The sequence below is a fragment of the Botryllus schlosseri genome, chromosome 5 (genome assembly GCF_051294905.1).
Source record: "Botryllus schlosseri isolate E-star chromosome 5, Bs_hap1, whole genome shotgun sequence".
In the NCBI taxonomy this organism is placed as follows: domain Eukaryota; kingdom Metazoa; phylum Chordata; class Ascidiacea; order Stolidobranchia; family Styelidae; genus Botryllus; species Botryllus schlosseri.
The window spans coordinates 683881-707891 of NC_137240.1; the positions used below are offsets into that span (position 1 = coordinate 683881).

Here is a 24011-nt window from a genome sequence, read left to right on the forward strand (position 1 = left end):
ATATAGGTAGGGTAATACGAGGGTAATCAAAACAAATGATGATATCACGAAGGAACAATAATCACCACACTCACTAAACAATACTACTTTAATTTCGTGGCAAAAGCGAAAAACGTGATGCCGAGTCAGTTTATCACCCCATTGGAGCCCGGGGGGGGGGGGCTGACGAAGTGCTGTTACATTCCTGTCAACGGGTATACCCCCGGAGATGTTTAATTATTATTGAGGGGGCCTATACCTTTTCAAACACACCACACTCATCTATACGTCGGTAAATCATATTACGTGAACAGTGACAGGATGAAAATTGATAGCAATATATGCAATTCCCGATCATATTAACCGATTCAGTCATGTAAAGAAATTTCTCGCGCTTCGCGCGTTTACCCGAGAAAAGCTGATTCACTAAATGGGCACCCTATGCAGCAGATAAGTCGCGGCGAACAGTGAACAGTTTGAAGTCTTGCCAGGGCAATATAGCCATCAAAGGTTGATTGTTCTGAACAATGGAAGTGCGGCAACACAATGACCATAACAATCGCTCATGGCGTCGAGCGATTTATCGGAACAATGCTAATTTTCATATTTTGATGAATATTTGGGTCCGTTTCATTGCCTTGGTATTCGTGCGGCCCCGACCGTCTCTGAAATTTTAAATTTGGCCCTCACACCGAAAAAGGTTGGGAGCCACTGGTTTAAAGACTCGGGAATCGGAGTTGGAGTCGGTTTATAGAAAATGTCTGGAGTTGGAGTTGGAATCGGTGGTAAAATTTACCGACTCCACGGCCCTAGTGGGGGTAAGTAGATATTTCCCTTTGACATGGATCTTGTGTAATGAGATTGTACATTTTTAGCAGGTATGATAAAGTCATCTAACACAATGGTAACGCCGAGATATTTTGCCGAGTCACATTTGGTTATTTTTTCGACATGGGTCAATTTGTGCAATGTGCATTGACTCATCGACTTGTACTTGAATCAATGCGCATGACTCGACCAAGTCATATATGACTCGAGTCTTAGACTGCCAAGATAGGGGCATTTTATTGTAGCTACGACGAATAGAAAGTTATCTACGACGAATAGAAAGTTACCAATTATCGGTAACGTAGCCTATTTCGCATGCGTGGTAGGCCTACTTGAAAAAAGGACTAGTAATGTTATTATTTAGGGAAAATCGCTATATTATGAATGCGAGGTATTCCATATAACCCAAGCAGAGTTGTAAAAAAGGGCTGAACATGACTTAACCTCGAAACATGAACATTGTACGCAATGACTGAGACTCGAGTCTCAACACTATATGACTCCGACTCGTCTCGCTGCTATCCGACTTGGACTCGGACTTGACTCGAGTCAAAACTCGACTCGTGAGCTCGTGAGCTTGAGACGTTGGTGACAACCCTACCCAGAAGCAAGTTATTTGCTATTCAGATAATGACCGAATTACAATATCGTCAAAATTCTACAACTTGAAGTAATCAAATTACAACATCCCCACCGAGCCAGAAATCTCCATCACAATCCCCGAATCCGTTGACGTAATCATCCCAACTTCTGAAGAAATCCACGTTTCCGTATTTTCTTCGCTGGAAAACCTGAAACGGAATTCATCAATAAACAATCGAAGTTGCAGAAATCTCAGGATTTGTCTTTTTTCTCCGAGTCTGCGTTCGACGTAACGGCTCAAAACTTTGTGTCGCCTCGACCCGATTTCAACTGTTGCACATCTTAAACCAATCTTCATATCTTAAAGATTCCAAATTCTACACGCAGTTAGGGTTCTGGTATAAATCATTTTGCCCTTGATTAAAATCAATTAAATAATTCAAATCATGATTTTTTTTTGTTTTTTTACTTATAATAACTATAACAACACGAACAAAAGAAAATGGGATGAATGACGACCATGTCAATCAGGGTGATGAAGGATAGATAACGCTTTAATGTGGAGCTGTGAATTATCATCCAGATAGCTGAAAACGTTCAGCCTATGTGGTAATGATAGCTGAAAAGTTTAACGTATGTGATAACGATGGGTCGCCCGAATCATTACTGATCTTTTTTAGTAGCGTGGAAACATGTTGAGTCAAATTGGGACCATCCATAATGGGTAATAATTTTGAACGAAAAATTTGTTGACTTTGATTTTGCACTTGATTTAGGCTAATTTTGGAGTGCTGATTCCAAAATTGCCGCTGGTTTTCTTCTACTACGTCAAGTTTTTGCTCTACAGCATATGCCCAAAATATGCAAATTTTCACGAATTTAGCAATATTACTTTTCAACACCATATAAAAATATCTACACTTTTACCATATATCAAGTTATATTATAGCCAAGGACTGAATTGAATCATTAAAAAAAAGATACTGGTGTCGATCTAGGCAGATGCTTTCACCCACTTTTGGTTGGAGGATGCAATCATCCGAGGATATTTCACACACATATTTGATGCAAACTGCAGGATACGGCAAGAAAAATAAGCATTACATTTACTATCAGCTATAGGTCCAATGCCCCATTCAGCTTATTCAGTGTAACTTGAAACTCCTATAGGCTCGATAATTTGGATCAAGATTAAGATCTTAGGGATAGCAGGCCAGCCAGGCCTAATGACGAAGATTTTGAAATCGAAAATGATTTAGAACAAGTTATTGATCTGACATAAGCTTCGGGGTACTTGGAATAGAAATCTTGGAAAATTTTAACATCCTTACGAAGTGAGAAAAGATTACTTGGCAAGGTAAAGAAGGTATCTCACTTTTCATCCCTCATCATGAGAAACAGCCTTTTCTTCGTAGGCCTACTTTCGGTAGCTTTGTGTATTGCCGTGATACTGGCATTGGCATGATACCGTTATCATGGATTACTGGAGGAGTTAGGAATTTCGATTTATGATTCAAGTGCACGGCAAATGCCTATAGGTAGCTCGAAAAGGGTCACAAAGTGTGGCATTCTCTAAAATGGCAACGTCTTAGGTGCAGTGACAATTGCACAATCAGATAGTCTTCGTGAATAATACAGCAACATTGAGAATAATACAGAAACATTGAATTGTTGCAATATCACAAGCACGATTGGATCATATGTGTCAGCTTTTAAATATTGTGTTTTCTTAGTGGTCAGACAATAAGGATTCACATCTATGTAACCCTGATACACATGTGCCACAGCCATGTTTATGTAGGACAGCAGACATTCAAAAAAGGAAAAAAGCTAAACTATCTAAATAATTTCCCTGAAAACTTGACAGTCAGAGAGGGGCAAGGAGAAAATGTCCCCCAGCATCTGAACCTGATGGGGGCAAGATACCAGAGTAGATTGGAGCTTACATATGTTAGCTGACTATTGCTCGAGTATCAGACAACCTGCAGAATTATGGGTTATTAGCGTAAATTTGGACCCTGAAACTCTCACTTTACTTGTCCTGTAGAAGCAATATCAGTTTATATCAACGAAATGAAGCAGTGAAAATGTTTATTTGAAGTCTATTGATTTACTTTCGAGTTTGACTGCTTGTGGTTTTTGAAACGTTTTGGAGAATAAACACAAAATATTAAAAGTAACAGTGCTATTATGTACGTTATGAGACAATGTGGTGGGTGCCTAACGCAAAAACTTGACGTGATAGTGAAAAACGGTAGTCATTTTTTATTTCAGCGTACAAAGGTTAGTCATGATCAATTGTCTGATCAAAGTTAACAAAAATTGTGTTAACCAGTGTAATAGTTTCATCTTCATCTTGATCGGTGGAGTGGTTTCTGCCAGCAAACTGGATCAGAGATGAGGGAATCTTTCGAATTCAATAGAGACTCTAAATTGCGCTTCGCTCGCGGTATCCAACCAGTGCCTGGGAAGTAGCAGCAGCACGCCGCAGACTACTAACTAGCATCCACAGCAAAACGCTAACATATTATGATTGACTACCGGTATCGCTCTTGCCTCTGTCAAATAGCTGAACTGGTTGCCAGTAAACTCGCCCCAAAGTAAATTCGGCCCAGGCAAATTCGGCCATTACATCAGTAAATTCGGCCCACCAAGAATATTGTATTTTTATGTATTACCAACCGTTAACATGAATTAATTACATAATTATACTATTATTAAGTGATTTGGATGTCAGGGTATGCGTAGATCGCGTAATCACGGGAGATAGCGCGAATATTCACGGGGACCGAATTTACCGACGGCCGAATTCACCGGTCAATTCACTGGTTACTCGGTCAATTCTGCCCTCGGAGAATTTTTTATAAAAATGTATTACCAACTATTAATGTGAATTAATTTCATAATTATATTATTATCAAGTGATTTGGAGAACAGGGTATGCGTATAAATATATAAATGTATATATATATGCCGATGTTTACGGGGCCGAATTTACCGACAGCCGAATTCAATCGGTATATTCGGCCCTCGGAGAACATTGTGTAAAATTGTATTACGAACTAATGCTGTGTATTATATTACATAATTATAATATTATCAAGTGATTTGGAGGTTAGGGGTTAGGTTTAGGGTTAGGATTAGCGTTAGGGTTAGGATTAGGATTAGGGTTAGTATTAGGGTTAGGTTAGGATTAGGGTTAGGTTAGGATTAGGGTTAGATTAGGATTAGGGTTAGGTTAGGATTAGGGTTAGGTTAGGTTAGGATTAGGTTAGGATTAGGTTAGGATTAGGGTTGGGTTAGGATTAGGGTTAGGGTTCAGGTTAGATAATGGTATTGTAACTGTTGTTGTTACTCTGGCCCTGGCCGAATTTACTGAGGGCCGAATTCACCGACGGCCAAAGTGACCGAGGGCCGAATTCGACGGGCCGAATTTACTTTGGGGCGAGTTTACTGGCAACCAGCTGAACTATACCGGCGCCGGTGAAGAGATGCTATCTCCGGTTTATATAAAACGTATGATTGTCCGATAATAGACGATTTCCACTCGATGCGCATGGGCGGCGCCATTGTTACGAAAGGCTGGCCAGTGGCCAGTTGTCGGAGCCTACGTTTCGTAACTCATCACTTTTGAAGGGGCGTAACGTAGGTCATTGTAGTTGTCGAGCTGCGCTTTTCTATATAGCATGAGAAATCGAGGCCGAAGGGGGAAAGGTGTGTCACACTCTCATATGTTGCGTCCCTGATCCCTATGTGCACTGCGCAATAATGACTTCGGGAGAATGTTTGCTTTCATCGCATTCCGTCGATCAAGAAGCTAAAGAAAGATTGGATTCACAATATGATGAGTACTGGAAAAGATTTTCTTCGACGTTTGGGTAACACCGGCATATTTGTGTGAAACTTCGATAGTTATATACTTGTGTTTCTTCTTATATTATCTCCTACGGTTGCAGCCTTGCGGACTATCTATCCTATGGTAAAATGAATATGAATACCCTGTATTATATCAATGCCGTGTTGGCGACGAGTAATAAGACCTTTACATGTGATATCATGATTTCCAGTCAAATTTGTTTATTTTCTACGAAGCAATAAATTCTCTCTGTCTGTACTGTTTGTGATTTACATTTCTAGATCCCTCAGAGAATACAGGAGTACGTGGAAGACACTTTTTTCTTATAGGTAGGCTATATCAACTGTAATAATTGTTCCTCTCCAGTGTGGCTCGGCTCTAAAGACTCTGTCATATCGAGCCTCCATCTACCTTTTGCATGTCGCATTTCACTGTGTTTTATTTTGGTTGTGTGATGTTGATATGTAATGTAGACGAATAAAGATCCTCGCTCTGTCGCTAACGCATTGCTGCAGGCAGACTGTGAGATTCAGCTCTGTCCCATCTACATTTCCGTGGCAAAAGATTTCTGTTGAACAACATCGAGTGAAGAGAATCTATGACAGGTTGTGCATTGATGTAGATGATTTTCTATAGATTCATGAGACAGATCCAACCAGTCAGTCCACAACAGGGTTCGCCAACTCTACGGGTCATAAGAAGGCAGTATCGAGACGAAATAAGTCACACTTGTATATCGACATTTTCAAATCTTTACGTCAGTATAACAATGTGCTCTCTAACGTCTACCATGGGAATAGTTACTAGAAAAGTAGTATTTTATTCAAGGAATACAAATAAAGCAAAAATATCGGAATCATTAAATATCATTTTATTCTTAAGTATGAGCTGCGTTAGATACCTTCAACAAACCCATTAATCGATCACATGTTTTGCTGAAGATTTGACACTTGACGGAAAGGCTAGAACGGGAGAATGATACCAACAAATAGCTTCTATTTCAGTTGGATCAATTGTCAATCTCAAATTTTGGCATTGAAAGATTCAATGCGTCGAATGACATTCATACGATAGACCTACTACATAGGATTTTCATTCTATGAGTTACTCAAACGACCCTATTTTGCTATCACCATATGCGAATTGTGAATATCGTCCCAATTTGGTCAGCTGTGCAAATGCGGTTAAAGGCGGGCAACTTTATGATTTCGCTGCTCGAAGTAGCCTACAACCCGGTCCCGCCCTCTTCAAGATGAGTTATTCATCTTCATTTGCACACTTCGCCAAGGTTTAGATGTTAAATATATGTAGTTCCAATCTAGCTTCATCTTTCGTTGGCAAAATAACCATAACGTCGGCAATAAATTGCCTTTACGGTACACCAGGGTCACTTCCAATATGGCCTAGCACAGTGGTTCCCAACCGGGGGGGAATTCCCCCCTTGGGGGGAATTTTGAAATTTTTAGGGGGGAATCTGGCTTAATTTTTTTAGGGGAAATCTGGCTTTGGCATTGTATCGGAAGATACACTGGGTTCACAAGGTTTTTAGATTTTTATGGTATAGAACTGTTAAGTAGAAATTAGTTCTTTGCAATTGTATGTTTCTTTGGCGGATTTCAAGCTAGGTGAATGCTTAAATGTCTTCCGTATATATTACAATCCCTGATAAAGTGGGGCTCACGAGACGATTTCGTTAGGTCCGCGACAGCCTCTCGACCAAATTGCTACTAAGCAGGAAAACGTCAAGCCGAATTCAGCACAAGGCCGCTAGTAAATTGTTAACTTTTTAAGCCAACATATGAGCTAACGTGAAAAACATACCGTACCAAATTCATAGATTCAACTCAAGTCCATAGCAAGCGGACTTGGTGATTTATTTTTCGTCAGCGGCTACCCGACCGGTCAAAAACAAGTCAAATTTGACTGTACTTTACCAAAGTTTAGTGCGGTCCGCATACGCCATAGTTCGAACATATCTGAATATGTTTGGCAATTAATTGCTCAGTCAACAAATGTTTGCGCGTTAAAAACCACATTTGTTTTAGTCACAGGCAACTTTTTCATGGGGGGGGGGGGGATTTTAGCTCAAATATCGGCCAAGGGGGGAACGAGACGAAAAAGGTTGGGAACCACTGGCCTAGCAGATCAAGGTTAAACAGCTGCATGCCAACCATTTTCACGTCGAATGGGTATGGCATGACTCGGTAATCACACACTGCTGTGAATAGTCGCATAAGTTGTCTCTTCCCTTTTGTGATCCGAAATTGTTGAGCTTTTCACTTGAGAATTCGTAACCTCGTAAGGGGAGATGGTCTTCGTCTGGCAAGTCATACACTACTGGCGCCAGAGAGCTGGAAACCACATTCACGCATCTCGTCCGATAATGGGGCTGTTCCACTTCATTTTGAACACGCGGTGGCGACAAAGGTAACTCGACCCAAATCTGTTTTGTTGCTATATACTTTACTATGGGACTGAACTAAACATCGACCTAATTTCGTCTCTTGACGTACAACGAGGATGGTGAAAGTATCCATATCAACTTAAATCATCCATATGGATATCAAATAGCTGTTAGATGACGAAATGATGCTATTTCTTGGCGTCTTGTCCTCGTGATGGAAGTGCTGAAATTATGATTCTATCATTATCACCAACTGCAATGGTTCTATCATTATCATTTTCGCCATTTAGCGCCCAATGCTACACCAGGTTGGACTGGGTTCAACACAAACCCTTTCTAGATACATTATTACCTAAACCAAATAGCTGTCTGGTTGAAAGACTTAATGTCCTTCCCATTCCTTCCTATTCTTCAATCTCATCACTATCTGTTGGTGTTTTTAAATGATAAAATACTAATAATACCAACTAGTTCTCATCCTTTCTGATGATTGACAATTAAACAGTGTACCAGTAGTATTGTAGCAGTTATAATACTAATAATACCAACTATAGATCTCATCCTCTCTGATCATTGACAATTAAACGATGTACCAGTTGTATTGTTGCCGTTATTTTGTTGAATAAAATGGAACGGTTATAAACTGAAGTCGCAAAGCATATATAGTCTATAAAGCAAAGGTTCTCGAATATTTTTTTGCCCGACCCGAAAATAAATAGTATGGTAAGCGCATAAACATTGGATTATAACATTCTAAGCAACGGATTTATGCATGCTCATTAGTCATTATTACACATTAACATAATTATTAGGAAGAAGGAATGTCAACCTGCTATTTGACAAACCCATGTATGGGACTGAGACAAAAAGCAAAATACTATGGTGTAAACCAAATTGATACAAATAGCATTACCATATCCAAGACTTGTAAAACACAAATATGAGCTTGTGAGCCTTGGTCATTTTTGATCATCGAGTTTGTACTTGAAAATCTTGAAGGTTGTAGCAAAGTTCGTTGTGCTACCAACATAATAGGTATCAGATAATCAGATACGTATAATAAGAGTCCATGTAGTGAGCAACCGACAATAGTCCTGTTTTGTTGAAGTAATATGAGATAGTTGTCTTACAACTAAGCCTGATTGCCAAGTCCTTCAGTTGGAAGTACACAAATGACGCCATGCTTTCAATATCCGACAGTGCTGAGTGTTCAGGATTTATAATTGGAATGATGGTTGCTTTACACTATCAACTATAGAGTATGCTTCTTTCAATAACGGGTGAATCTCTGTAGATTCAGCTATCCCCTTTTCCGAATTGTTGAATTGTCAGAACAAGCTTCATTGTAATTCACACACATGATTTTTATATGTTGTAGGACCTCACAGCAGCAAATGTACAATGTACATAGCATCATTTTCCACAACACACAACACTCATGGGGGTACTGATTTACTGCAGCGGAAGCAGGATAAATCATGCTGGTGAAATGATATTCTGCAGACTACTTTTCCAGGAGAGGACCAGGCATCCATAATTCTTCGTCGTAAACGGAACCCATCCTCCTGATAACTTTTCGTTTCTAATTGATGCATCTTCTGCGATCAAATGACCGTCATCCTTACACAATGAGGCATATAACACTTGCCATATCAACGACTCTCGGAAAATTTACAGCAATGTACCGGTAAGCTGCAACCTGCCAGGGAGCCAATGTCCAGCACGAGGACAAGACGCCAAGAAATAGCCTCATTTTCGTCGGCGAACAGTTATTTGATATCCATATGGATGATTTATATTGATATGGATACTTTCACCATCCTCGTTGTACGCCAAGAGACGAAATTCGGTCCAGAGAGAGAGAGAGAGAGTCTTTATTTTTCATCGAACCAAAATACATAACAAACGGCAGTGATGGTGGTACAGAAAATATGCGTACACAGTATTCGGTATTAGATAGGAATGATCGATAAGACCGTGAAGGTCATCTAGTCTAATCACACCAGCATCAAACAGGTACACTTGACTCAGAACAGTCTGGCTGTAAAAAAGTGTTTAGTTAGGAAAGGAAAATAGAAAAAAAATTAAAAAATGGTAGCAAATGATCAATGAAGCAATGTCTGGGCGAGGTAGGGCAACAGCGTTAGTGTAACGACAAGAGGTGATCAAGCAGGGCTTTTTTGAATCTATTATAAGGCAATTCACGGATATGTGATGGCAATGCATTCCAGATGATAGGTCCCGAGTAGTCGATAGATCTCTTAGTTAGGTTGCTATTGGGTTGGGGTAAGTAGACGTTTCCTTTAGACGAAGATCTCGTGTAATGGGAATGGACATGTTTAGCAGGTATGAAAAAGTCATCAAACACAGGAGGGAGACTATTGGAAAAATATTTGTGAACAACTTTTGATACTTCGAAGCGATACAGTTCATCAACTCGCAAAATTCGATGCTTACGGTAGTAAGGCGACAAATTGGTACGTAAAGGTACAGATGAAATCAGCCGTATCGCACGGTTTTGCAGGGTTCGAATTCTGCACAAAAATGTTGTACATGCATTTCCCCAAACTACGATTCCATATTGCAGATGCGAGTGGAAAAGAGAGAAGTAGATGGTTCGTAGTACTGATCTGGAAACCAAAGATTGGAGACGGGTCATTATTCCCACACACCGAGCTAGTTTTGATATTGTGTATTCAATATGCTGCTTCCAAGACAATTTGGAATCAATGGAGACGCCGAGATATTTTGCTGAGTCACATATTGAGATTTGTTTATGATTGATGTTCACAGTGAAATTATGACTGGCATCCATGTTTAGTCCATTCCCATAGTAAAGCCTATAGCAACAAAACAGATTTGGGTCGAGTTACCTTTGTCGCCACCGCGTGTTCAAATGAAGTGGAACAGCCCCATTTGAAAAAAAATGATTCAATTAAATCAAAATGGTGAAATTAAAATAAAAAAATCAACGAATAAAACCTGATTTAAACCAGAACCCTACTCACAGTCCATTTCTCGTGTGCAGCACATTTAGTCTTCTCCTCTTCTGCTCTGATTTGAAGCGGGCAATTCAAAATTCCAAATATCAAAAGAAGCCACATCTGGAGGGAGATTTTCAAAAGCAACTTGATATTCAATACATCAGCTGGCCCTGGATACTATCGGCTGCCAATTTCTGAAATGATCTGCTTCAATTTTTAAAATTGAAAAATTCTACTTACAGGGATGCGAACCCGGTGATCTACGTACAGCGTACACGTTTGATACAAAACTTCAGCCCCTAATCAATGTTGCCAATCAGGTCATAGTGATATCAATGTCTGGCGACTTCCACGTTGATTCATATTACTCGAATATTCTATATAAATTTAAAAATTTTAATTTAAACTTGTCGGCACCATCCGGTCAACCATGCGTTTTCTACTGTATTTAATAAGATGATGGTTTGATGGTGGGTTTTTGATGATGGATTGATTTATATAATAGACGTATAAGATAATGCGACATACTTTAACTGAGCCCTACAAACAAATGAGTTTTCCACCAACATAAGACGCATATACGTTCTACACAACCAACTCTCCAATCAATTGCCATACGTTTGCATAGTATATGACAATTCGCTTCGTTGACTGCCATTTTTAGGAAGACAGCTTCCTGACATCGTTTATGAAATTCTTTGAACCGCATTTCACAAGAAGCTCACGCGATCAAGCATCAGATCGGAAAGAAAGTTTCATTTCAAAAAGTATGAATCTGGCGAGATGTTATTATTACTTGTTCCACCGATCAACCGTTTTTAAAATGCAGTTTTTGAATATTTGCTATACCCAATAAGTAGCCTACAGGTAGGGTTACCATACTTTGGAAATATGAAAAGAGGGCACTTTTTCAAAATTTACAATACTAGAGTGAAAGCCGGAAAAATGGTAAATTTTACTTGACTAATAATGTAGTAGGATGACTAAAAAATGGTCAACTTTCCGGCTCAACTCCCAAAATACTCGCCGGAACGCTACTTCAGTACTGATTTCCTATATCTCAGTCAAATTTTAACCCGTATTTAACCAAACTTTCAAAAAAGATGAAAAATTCTCAAAAAAGAGGACATTTGGGCGTAATCCGAGGACACTTTCAAAAAAGATGAAAAATTCTCAAAAAAGAGGACATTTGGGCGTAATCCGAGGACACTTTCAAAAAGTCAAAAAAGAGGACAAATCATCTTAAAAGAAGGCGTACGGTAACCCTACCTACAGGCATATCGTCAGGATTGGACGGATATTTCTCCTTCGGATAAAATGATATCAAACATCCAACAGCGAGACACTTGATATTTTCTGGTTCTCAAATCTCAGACCGTCAGCTTCCTCAGTCCAGGGCTGCATTTAAAACAAACCGTGTTTTAAACAGAGGTGGCCAAAGTAGTCAAGAAAACTACTGAAGTAGAAGTAGAAGTAGCGACGAAAAAACTACTCAAGTACGAGTAGATGTACTTCTTCAATTAGCCACCTCAAACTACTTGAAGTAGAAGTAGATTTGACTGGCTTTTAATCTACTCAAGTAAGTAAGTAGTTTTTAAAACTGTCTTAATTCGTTCGCATGAATAACTGTCAAAAGCTACGAATTGAGCTATACGCAAGGTGCAGAGAGATTGATTCGTATTGATGAATCCCAGGAGGTATCAATTTTCGACAGAATAAGCATTCTTTCGCATCATGGGATGCAAATTAGTATTGATATGAAAATGCGATACTAACCCTTTGTTTCCTAGAATACCCCATTTTACAGATTATCGTGGCATGGCGCCCTACCCCATATTATAAGGCCCATTTTTAGGCGAACAGCAATACGTACAAGTTGTATAGGATACGGTTTTATCACTTTGCGCTATTAGTATACGTTAATAACAAATATTGTCGATCGTAAAAGTTATATTTAATGTAGCTTTATTTTCGGAAAATAGAGGCATTACAACACTTGCTTTTATGCTTTAACATGTAGGTTTTGCAGACAAAAGAACTGAAAGTAATCAGAACTCTAAGGATGATACTCGCATCGCAATTTAAAGTGAAATACGAATACCACTTCTTAAAAGCGGAAAATATATTTTATGTCTTTTTTCCATAAAGCTTCAAAGGTGATCTGCTAAAACAGGTGTAACGTTCAAAGAAGCTATCAACGATCATTAACCCGCTGTAGAGAGTATAGATTGGCCTACTTATGGTTATGAAGAGGGCGGGGCTAAGGCTAAACTGTAGGCTACTTCATATTAAAGAGCACAAACACATTACGTTAGCGTGGTTGAGTTGTTGGTTCCTGTTTCCTGTACACAGAGTCCGGGAAGCGAAGGGAGTCCGAATCTTAGTTCACTTACTAATGCTGCATAGTGTTGCGATCTCCCTTTTTCTTTGCAGACTATACTATAATTTGACATAGCACAAAAACAGGAATTTGACGTTGATGAGCTGTTGGGCCCGGTTTCGTATACACAAAGTCCGGGAAGCGAAAGGAGTCCGGATCTCAGCGTATGGTGCAATCTCCATTTTGTTGCCAAGACTATATTATTCATTACGGTATCTTTTCTTAAACTCTAAAAAGTTTCGTGAGCCCCTCATCAAAAGTGACACTATACCCAGAGGTGGTCGAAGTACTCAAATAAGCTACCCAAGTACAAGGAACAGTAGTGCTTTTAAAAGCAACCTAGAATTACTTCAAGTAGAAGTCGGATTGACTGAATTGAAATCTACTCGAGCAAGTAAGTAGTTTGTTAATGAGCAGTCATAAGTAGGCCTATACGCTTTCGTAGAATGTCAAAATCTGGAAACTGAGCTATGCGGAAGGGAAAGAGAGATGTGTCCGTGCTGGAGCTGTGTCCACAGATAAATAATTCGTCCCATGATAATTTTGCTATGGAAAGCGGTTTTCTCAAGTTTTGTTAACCTTGGCGTAGTGGTGATCGTGAACGCCATTCAGGCCGAATGCCCGGGTTGGATTCCCGCCATCGGAGGTTTTCTGGGCTTCCCCGTGTCGCTGTTCCTATAGGCCGACAAAAATACACGCACTAACAAAGAAAGAGAATGATAAGAGCGTCTCCAACATCGAAAAGATTTGTGAGATCCGAGCATTAGGCCGAGGTGGATGCCAGATTAAGAGACCGCAACGATGGTTGCATCGGCGGCGTGTATCCTCATATCTGTGCGTTCCATTGCATTGTGTCTTGTTTATCGCATTGTACACTGACGATTATTATTGATAGCATGAAGTGTAGGCCTACATTTAAACTTTCACATTATTCATACCGCTGTGATGTGACTAGAAGTGATACGCAATGGGGCCTATTACTCCACCCAGAATCGAATCACTCATCAGATAGGCTACTCGATTTTGCCCAGTTCTAATTACTATAAAATAATTATATCCTCTCCTAGACCACAGAGGCGGTCAAAGTAGTCAAGAAGGCTACTCAAGTAGAAGTAGAAGTAGCGACGCAAAAATCTACTCAAGTACGAGTAGAAGTACTCTTTTTCAAAGCAAAACTAATTGAAGTAGAAGTAGAATTTCCTGGCTTAAAATCTACTCAAGTATAAGTAAGTGGCTTTGAAAACGCTCATAATACGTTGGCCTGGACTGACAAAAGCTGCAAATTGAGCTAAACGGAAGGTGCAGAGAGCTTAATTCATATTGATGCATCACATGACGTATCAATTTTCGAGAGTATAAGCATTCGTCCGCATCACGGGGTGCAAAAGATATCACTCTGGACACTAATCTTTGTTTACCCGGACACCACGTTTTAGAAAACGTCATGGTGCGGCGCCCTCGCCCATATTATAAGGCCTAGAGTTTAGTCGAAGAGCAATACCAAAAATCTGTATCGGTGCGAGATTAGTATATACGGTAATAAAAATCTATACCGGATCGTGAAAATGCCATACCATAGTGAAATTTTATTTTCGGAAAATAGAGGCATTGCTACACTTGCTTTAAACTTCAACATGAAAGTTCTCCAGACAATGCAACTGAAGCTAATGATAATGCGAACTAAAAGAGAAATACAAACACCACTTCTGAAAAGCGGAAAATGTGTAACATGTCTCTTGTCCAGATAGCTTCAACAGTGGTCTGCTAAAACATATCTCATGATCAAAAAGTCAGAGACCACTTTTCCGGATTAGGACACGCCATGCTGGGCTGCTAGATTACGATATGATATGATAGGTAAATGCTGGATTGTGAAACTACTAGTTTCAAACGTTATGATGGGCCATATTTACTGTGATGAACTAGTTCATATGAACGACAATGCTGTGTGAGTAAAGGGAGCCACGCTACCGCTACCTAAATTGTAGCCTATTCACGAATACTTTCGTGAAAACATACGTCATTCCATATCTACTTTGCGCGAAGCGCTATGAAAATTGTGGGCTTTACTTAACTTTTATGAAAATTAAATGTTGGTACTCTATGAAAACAGTCCGAAATTCCTCAGTCTCTCTTTCGAATCGGAAGATTATCCTACTTCTACTTGACATACCGAAAATAGCGAAAAGTCAGTAAGTAGATCACAAAATATTACGAAGTAGGAGTAGCAGTAACGGAAATTAGATTTACTATGTATAGCACAAGTAGTGTAAAAATACTTGAGTACTCCGAAAAAGTAGAAGTTCTTCATTAGTGGCCACATCTGTTAGTCCATATGATCTGATTTAGCGGTTGAGTTGCTGGAAGGAACGTAACTAGAAAGAAAATGGAAAGCTGGAAACTGGCCAACAGGAAAAACCCAACCTAAAATCCAATTTATGGTGCTTAATACAGTCAAGGACCACTTTTCTCGATTCGACACTCCGCTTGCTGCCAGGTTACGATAGGATAGCGGATGCTAGATTACGATGTGATCTTCCCAAACGTTTTTTCTGGGCCATATTTACTACCGATGAAACATGTCATATGAGTGACAATTTGGTTTGAAAGGAAACAAGCATTACAATATTATAATAGGGGGAGATAGCGTAGTTGTGAGCGTCGGCGTTATCTACGCAGGCGTCCCGGGCTCAAGTCCTGCCGTCGGTGGTAGGCCTATTCTAGGCTCCTCGACACCGCGACCATAGCAAAGTTGTAAATTGCTATGCCGCGACGCTGTTATTATGGCAACAAAAAAGCTTGATCAATAAAGAAAATGCTAGAAATAGTGTCTAAAATTTATCGACGAAGAAAGATTAACAACGAAGAAGACTGTGACATCAGGCACTCAGACCGAGGTGGATATCAGATTAAGAGGCCGCGAATGGTCGTTTCGGCATTCCCCCTCCGTTCATCGCATCGCATTGTGTCTTTTATATCGCATTGTACATTGTGGTTTGTCTTGGACAGATGAAAATATAATCTGAAGATTATTATTATTGACCGACACTTTCGTAAAAATTGAATTCATGCATGCATAGGAACTACGTGGTAACAGTCCCTGTTTAAATTTCTCCGTCTCTATCTCCCTCTCTCATTATAAGAATAAAATACCTGTACTTGACGAACTGAAAATAGGGAAAAGCAAGTAGGCCTACGTAAATCTCAAAATATTACACAGCGAAAACTATATTAACTTGAATAAATACTGTTTAAAGTAGAGGGAAACTACTTAAGTACATCGAAATAGTAGAAGTACCTCGTTAGTTGACCACCTCCAATCATACCTGGCCTAATTGGCTATTCATCTGTATACCTATATAACTACAAACTAGGATTACCATATTTTGGAATCGGGAAAGGAGTACACTTTGACCAAATCAGAAAAGTTAATTGATCAAAACTGAAAACAGCCGATTTCGCTATTTTCCTGTAAAATTTGGTGGGTTGATTAAAAAAAGGTCATCAGTTTCGTTCAACTGTTGATTTACACAGTTTTTCCTTGAAATTAGTGGTGTTAATTAAAAAAAAGGTCGTCACTTTCGTTCGAACCACGAATTTCCTATTTAGCGTCATTTGTGCCCATTTTCACTCGAATCTCTCCATTATCTTAGCTGTAAAAGCTGTAAAGGAGGACAAATTGTCAAAAAGGAGGACATTTAGGCGTTCTCGGAGAACATTATCAAAAACGGGATAAAAGGAGGACAAATCCTCCTAAAGGAGGACGTATGCTAAGTTGGTAACCCAAATTGTGTTTTTGTGAAAATCTCTTTGCAGTGAGCCATATTTCCATTTCATGCACTGGCAATCGTAGCGGCTGACGATTCGCAATCACAATTTGTATTACGTGGAAGTTCCCAAGTTTGTCACAGTCGTGAAAATGAATGTTTTGAATGTAATATTCTTGTTGATTCTTATATCTTTTACGGCTGGACAAAATGATCGGGTTGGTGGGGAAGACGCACAGCATATAGTACCAGTAAGACAGAATGATGAGAGAGCGCGCCAAGATATAGCGGCGCGTCCGAATAATCTGGTTAAAGTCAACCCGAATGTTTTGAAAGACCCCGGTCAACCACAGAGAGTTCATTCGCCCAACGAACCGCGCGTGCCGCACAAGAAAATCAACGCCAAACCAAGTATTAAAGTCCCACAAGCAGAAATAGCCACGAGTGACGAGTGCAAAGTTGATGTTGCGAGAATATGTGGCGACCGTGCACTGTTAACTAATCTGGAAATATTGTCCTGCATGACGGAACGTGTTGAAACTGACGAAGATTTGACTGATGAATGCCACGAATATCTATGGAACTGGAAAGTTAATGTCACTAAAGACAAAAAATTCTCTCATGTAGCCGCTGAAGTTTGTAGACCTGCCTATTCTCTTCACGCGGACTGGGGCTGCAACGCTGATATTCCAGATGATGGCAAGCTAATATCATGCTTGTTAGATCATAAAAACGAGATCGACCACAAACCGTGTTATCATTTCCTCGTAAAAATGGGAACAATCATATTCAGCGACTTTCGTTTAGTCTGTGACTTTGTGGAAGATTGCCGTGACGACATAAAAACACATAAATGTGCTCGGTTCCCTGTAAAAGACTCACTAGCAAAAGACCCGCCCGGTAAATCTCATTCTCAAGGTGAAGTTATCAAATGTTTGGAAGACGTTATTGCTGATGGTGACCAAATTAGCGACAAATGCAACAAACAAGTGCTTCGTTTATCGGAATTATCTTCTGACGATTACCATCTCGACCGAAATCTTTACTTTGCTTGCAAAGTAGACCGCGAGACTCTATGTGAAGAGGTAGCGTCTGGGGAAGGGCGTATATACCGTTGTCTTTTTCAACACAAATTCGATGATGAAATGTCAGACACGTGCAGAGAGGCTTTAACGACTAGACAGCGTCTTGTGGCCCAAGATTTTAAAGCAAGTTACGTACTACAACAGTCTTGTAAGCTCGACATTAAGAAATTGAACTGCATGGCTCATCCGGAGTACAAATCTTGGGGCGGAAATGATCATAGCGATGTATTGGGTCTGTCTGGAATGTTGTTATGCATGGAGGAAGCTAAATTATCAGACACCACGATTGAAATCAGTCCAGATTGTGATTCTGCCCTTGTGGAATTCCGGAGAATGCTAAGCGAGGATTACAAGATGAGTCCCGAAATCGTGCATTCGTGCAAATTTGAAATATCGGAAAATTGTAACCAAAACGGTATCGCCAAAAACGGAGGCACTATCCACTGTTTAATGGATATCGCTCGTAAAGACGCGAAAAGCAAGCGTACTGAGGATGGTAGATTGAAGACCAAGTGTTTAAAGGCAATGGTGCATTTGTTGAGAGAAGATCATGCCGTTTCGGATTATAAAATGGATCGAGCTTTAGCGACGGCCTGCGGCCCTGTGGCTAACACTCTTTGTAAACATCATGAGAAAGGAGATCCTCTTATATTATCGTGTTTAGTCGAAAATCTGTACGTATCCGGGATGACCGACATATGCAGGCAAAGACTTTTGGAAATCCAATATTTTTTGGCGAGAGATTTTTCGTTGGATATTGAATTCTACAAAAAATGTCACAAGGATTCGCAGAAATACTGCAATCATAAATTGAGTCAAAGCGACACTGAAGTCACGATGCCGTTTTCTATGGTCATGTCTTGCTTGTACCGTCATATTCCGCACGTTCCTAAAGCGAAAGAGGGAAAGATATCTCCCGGGTGTACTGATGAAGTGCGGAGAGTCATGAAAAGTCGGGCCTTGAATTTCGAGTTGAACCCCGATTTGGAACAGTCGTGCATGCATTCTCTAGGAAAATATTGTTCCGAGTCACAAATCGATAAAGGCTACGAATTAGTATGCTTGCAAGATAACTTTGAGAATATATCGATGGACGCTCAAAATAACGTGCCCGGGTCTGAGGAATGTGTTGAAACTCTAGAAGATATCACAGAGGTGGAGGAAGCGGAAGTTGACGATCTCGATAACATCTTGCTCCGAGCGTGTACTCCTGATATTGACTCGCTTTGTTCGTCGGAACGCGACAGCGAGGAAGATGGTGAATTAATGAAATGTCTCGTTGAAAACAAGAATCGTTTAAACACAGACTGTCGTCTCGGTGTTGAACATATGCAGCTTATCGAACTACACGATATAAAGTTCAGTTATAATTTTATGAAGGCGTGTGGCGATGACATTGAGTCTACCTGTCACGAACTGCAGAATTCTCGAGTACCAGCCAAAAAGAACGAAGTTATTGAATGTTTGAGCGAAGCTCATTTAAAGAACGTGTTGTCTGGTAATCCGTCTCCGATTTCGGAAGATTGCTCTGCTCAGCTTACAGTAGAAAACTTCCAACGTCACGACGATACCATGAAGCTCAACCCTGAAATTCGCAAAGCTTGCCAGTCTGATTACAAAAAATTTTGCAAAACAAGCAAAGTCAAGAATCTAGAGTGTCTACGTATGCATCATGACGAAATATCTCCCAAATGTAGAAAGAAGCTTTTCAAATTGGAGCAGGAGGAAGCGTTCGATCCTAACCTTGACGTAGTCTTAATGCGTACTTGCAAGGGTTCTATTATACAGTTATGCGACGCTAGTGCTGATCCACAGTCGATTCTGAATTGCCTTATCGTGAATAAGAAAAAATTGGATCCGAAATGCCGTAAAATCATTAAGGAACGGGAACGCGAAGAATTTTCGGATATAGATTTAAATCCTCAATTGCTGCAAGATTGTAGAGACGACATCAAGGAGCATTGTCGGGAGGTTTTGGAGAGCTTACGCAATTTCGAACACAAGGATTTTACGGAGGAAGAGGTGCACGGGCAAGTGATCAATTGTCTGAAAAACGTAGAGTCTGATTTGAAAGAGGAAAAACCTTTGTCTGAAAGCTGCGCGAGCCACGTCAGATTCGTAATGGAGGAGGAAGAGAAGGATTACAATTTAGATCCAATGCTGACGTTAAACTGCATTGACTCGATACAGAAGGAATGTTCTCCTGACCATGTGGCTGACGTGGTACAGTGTCTTAAAGTCGCGTATTTTGAAGGAAAGTTATCAAACGATAACAAATGCATGGTGCAAGTCGCTAGGCTTTTGAAAGAGGGCCGATCCGATATCATGGCTGACCCTGTATTGCACGACGCTTGTCAAGTCGATATACAAAGAGATTGTCATAAAGTAGTCGAAGGTCGGGGCCGGGTTATGACTTGTATTTTAGCCGTGGTTGAGACCGGCCGTGCGTCCCAGCCTTGTACGGAAGCCGTGCAAGAAAGAAAACTCATGTGGAAGTTTGCGGAAGACAATGGTGTCGAATCTTTCGGGCATCTGGCGGCCGTGGTTTATAAATCTCGCAGCAGCGGATACTTGATGACGGTTTTGACTGTGATTTTGCTGGCGATTCTGGTGTTTGGGGTGTTTTGCGGACGAGTCACGAAAAGAGTGTCGCGGCAACGGAAGATGTTATGAGCACGGTGTTTCCGGGGAGAAATATTTTTCGAGTGAGTAATTTTTTGTTTCATTTACTTGTGTTCGGTACTGACTAGAGCCCAGCCGATCAGACTCGAACAACTAGAACATTTTCATTTTGTAGGCCTATTAATCAGATTAGAATTACAGCTACAAAGTATTTCTCCAACTTCGAGTAGAATTAGAATTAATGCTATACAGTTATTTCCAAATTAGATTAGAATTGCAGTTGGTGAATTCGTGTAAACTTGCATATTGAACCCAGTTCCAGTAGTCAACATCAAATCATTGTTGATTTTTACGAGATTTGCAAATGTCTGTGCGCAAGCTTGGCTGGTTTCGCACTATATAGAATTAGATTTGTATTAACGTGAAGGCACAGTAGCATTTCACAAATTTTATTAGAATTAGAGCAAAGAGAGATCACACAAATTAGATTAGAATTGGATTACCAGCATTTTGATCTAATTATACAACTAGAATTGTATAGTTGTCCAAGTCATTTTTTAACCGATAAAACTGATGAATAGAGCCTGATCTTGTCTGAACAACTTTACAGCCACTGCTATGAAATCACTACAAAGGCTGCGTCCGGACACTTTTGAGCTGTAAGAAATAGATGAATATTCCCGGTATAGCAATCGCAGATTGCAGTTTTTGAATCCCTTCTACCATGCTGTGACTTAACAAATTTTTTTTTACATCAAACGATTCCGATATTTTTTTCAAAGTGTCATGTTAAATCGATATTATCAGCGAAATGATCATTGTCGGCCAGGCTCTAGTCCTGATATTCGTTTTAAATTGCTCCCATTTTTCATATTTCGAAACTTTTTGTGTTCTACTATAGATGTGTACCATAGTGACTGTAAATTCAGAGATTAGAAGCCAGCATTTGTTATTATACTCCTAGTAATTTCAGGCCAGCATGCCCTCAGGCTTGTGACTTTTGGAGATCTCGCTGGTGGTGATGTGGCAGTGACTGGTGTCTTATGACAGTGCTGGCTTTCCAATGACAAGCGTTTACCTTGTTCCCAATAGTTACCGGTAAATGGTTGGTTCGACTTTAGCCTGGTTTGATAACAAGTCAAATGCGGTGCGCCTAAATTGACATTATAAAGATTTTGTTTTATGCTAGTTACTAGTCAATGAAGTACTTTGGGAATATGGCATTATATATATATTATTCTTAGTACATCAATGTATTAATTTAATAATATTATATTCATATTGAAATATACCGGAATTTTGACTGACACTCGTACTTAAATTTATTAATGCAATATTTGAAGTGATTCTCAGAGGTACAGAATTGCAGTATACAATTAAATAATACATTCATATTGAAATCCGAATATTTTTGGCTGACACTCATAACAAAGTAACTGTCACCGACTAGTAGAGAATTGAATGCAAATATATTTTTCAATTGTAGGCCTATACGCTGCAGTTCTGTTCCTCCAAGTGTTACTTCAAATATTATATTGATATAATTGAAAATGCATGTTTCACCGAATATGGATTGTGATCACTGATATACATCACTTGGTATGCATCCGAGTTAGGTTAAGGTTATAGTTTGGGGTAAGGGTAGATCGTGATTAGGGGCCGTAGAATATGCTGAATGCACTGGTATGGAACAGTCTGCCATCGAAACCTGAAAATTATATGGTCGCGTTCTCTAATTGCGTGCATAATTGGAAGTTTCGGAACACTTAGCAAACATAATCTTGTTTCACTACTTGGCAATGCTGTCAACTACGTCACGCGTGTTTACTGACAGATGGTTTCCCAATAGTTCTAATGAATAGAGCCATGGCGACGAGCCTGACAACATTTCCTGATTTTAATGACATTCTCTCCCAATAGCTCTCCATAACGACCGTTAATAACCGGCGTTAACTTTTCGTATGTTCCAGGTGGAGAGATTTCACGTTCCTAAATTATATTCCGTTGAAGAGAATACGAACTATGGCGACAATTTGCTGTGATTGTGACATGTCTCGACCTGGATTATGTTCCCGTTTCCGGCTATGTCGCGATCTTCCGAACCTTGAATTGTTGATTTTCTTTAAACTACATGTTCTGAATTGATTTCTGTGAATGCGTGTCTATTTTCGGTGAACAACCTATGAGATGGTAGCTCGCTCGCTACCACTTTAAAATCGGAGATTTAATAATAGTTTATTTCTTGATCGCTACTTGATTGGAGATCTATTTTTATGACAGTTTATAAGGACTATTTGCAGTTGCATTCATTTATAGCCTAGCACTACGACACAGTTATTACACGTGTACTGATTTCTTTCTCTGAGTTTTGTATGCGTGTTACGCCTCTGGCTGTTTTTCATAATCACCACGTTTTTGTGTTGATAGGGAAAGGCTTTTTTGTCTGAAATCATTTGTCTGTATGTCCGTCCTCGAAGCACGTTGCATTCCTCTGTGGCTCTGTGTGCGTGCGTGCCACATGACAATTTAATTCCATTTGAGATTTTCGTCGAAGAGATACACAACTTTTGTCTTTTATGGAGTTGTGGATATAATAAATTACGAAGAGTATAAATGTCGTGTTGTGACAATGGGTTGTGTCGTGGTGCGCTATTTCTGGTGTTAGTTCACGAAATGGGAGTCTTGAGACCCATAAGCAATTTAGCATAGTTGGGCAATTATAAGATTTCAGCTTATCCTAATTAAATTAGAGCGATAGCTGCAGTTTTTTCCCAAATTAGGTTGGAATGACCTGATTCGCTACGACTTGTAAATTGAATTCGAATTAGCAATAAATACAACGAAACTGAAATCAGAGTTCATTCTAATACGCACGAGCATCATTTCATTAAAAGTTTTATTAAATCGATACACCACGAGATTGCGATATAATGAAAAGAGAGGAGGGTGCCAAACGACTTGGTTAGTCTTTTAATCAGACACCCACCTTGACCTACATGAGGGGTAGCCACTTTTCAAAATTTGTGGAGGCCGCGGGCTGCATGACTTCAATATCGAGATGAAAATAGGCAACGCAGTTTAACAGCCACGTTTTGATAACTCTACGTCAGTACAACGCTGTGCTCTCTGACATGCATGGACGACGGGTATAGTTACCACAAAAGAAATAATATTTTATTGAAGAAATACAACAAGAAAGCACGATCATCACTTTCATTCTATTTTGAACTATGACCTGCGCACGATATCTGACAACACTCTTCAGCAACTAAAGCAGGGGTGGCCAACCTTTTTGCTATTCACGGCCTCATTTCGATTACTTATGTAGCCTACGAAAATTGTGCAGTAAAATTTGGAAAAGATGGTACATTTTCCCACTTGGTCGGTTGACTAGAGAGAGAGAGTCTTTTATTTCATCGAACCAAAATACATAACAAACGGCAGTGATGGTGGTACAGAAAATATGCGTGCACAGTATTCGGTATTAGATAGGAATGATCGATAAGACCGTGAAGGTCATCTAG

General features: G+C 39.8%; 2 protein-coding genes across 2 annotated transcripts in view; one reads left to right on the top strand and one right to left on the bottom strand.

Annotated features, from left to right (window-relative positions):
* The window catches only part of LOC145439960 (uncharacterized), a 48801-nt gene extending 37963 nt beyond the window's left edge, over nt 1–10838 (bottom strand). The window contains exons 1-2 of the mRNA XM_080317629.1: nt 10658–10838; nt 1502–1598 (exon numbers count right to left, since the gene is read on the bottom strand). Coding sequence (XP_080173755.1) covers nt 1502–1598; nt 10658–10753 — 193 coding nt within the window. The 5' untranslated portion in view covers nt 10754–10838. The remainder of the gene's footprint in view (nt 1–1501; nt 1599–10657) is intronic.
* Nucleotides 10839–16865: 6027 nt separating this feature from the next.
* LOC145438522 (Golgi apparatus protein 1-like) lies at nt 16866–23101 on the top strand. Its single transcript, XM_080315855.1, has 2 exons — nt 16866–20570; nt 22458–23101. The coding sequence occupies exon 1, from the start codon at nt 16933–16935 to the stop codon at nt 20536–20538; it is 3606 nt and encodes a 1201-aa protein (XP_080171981.1). The 5' UTR covers nt 16866–16932; the 3' UTR covers nt 20539–20570; nt 22458–23101.
* The last annotated feature ends 910 nt before the right edge of the window (nt 23102–24011 follow it).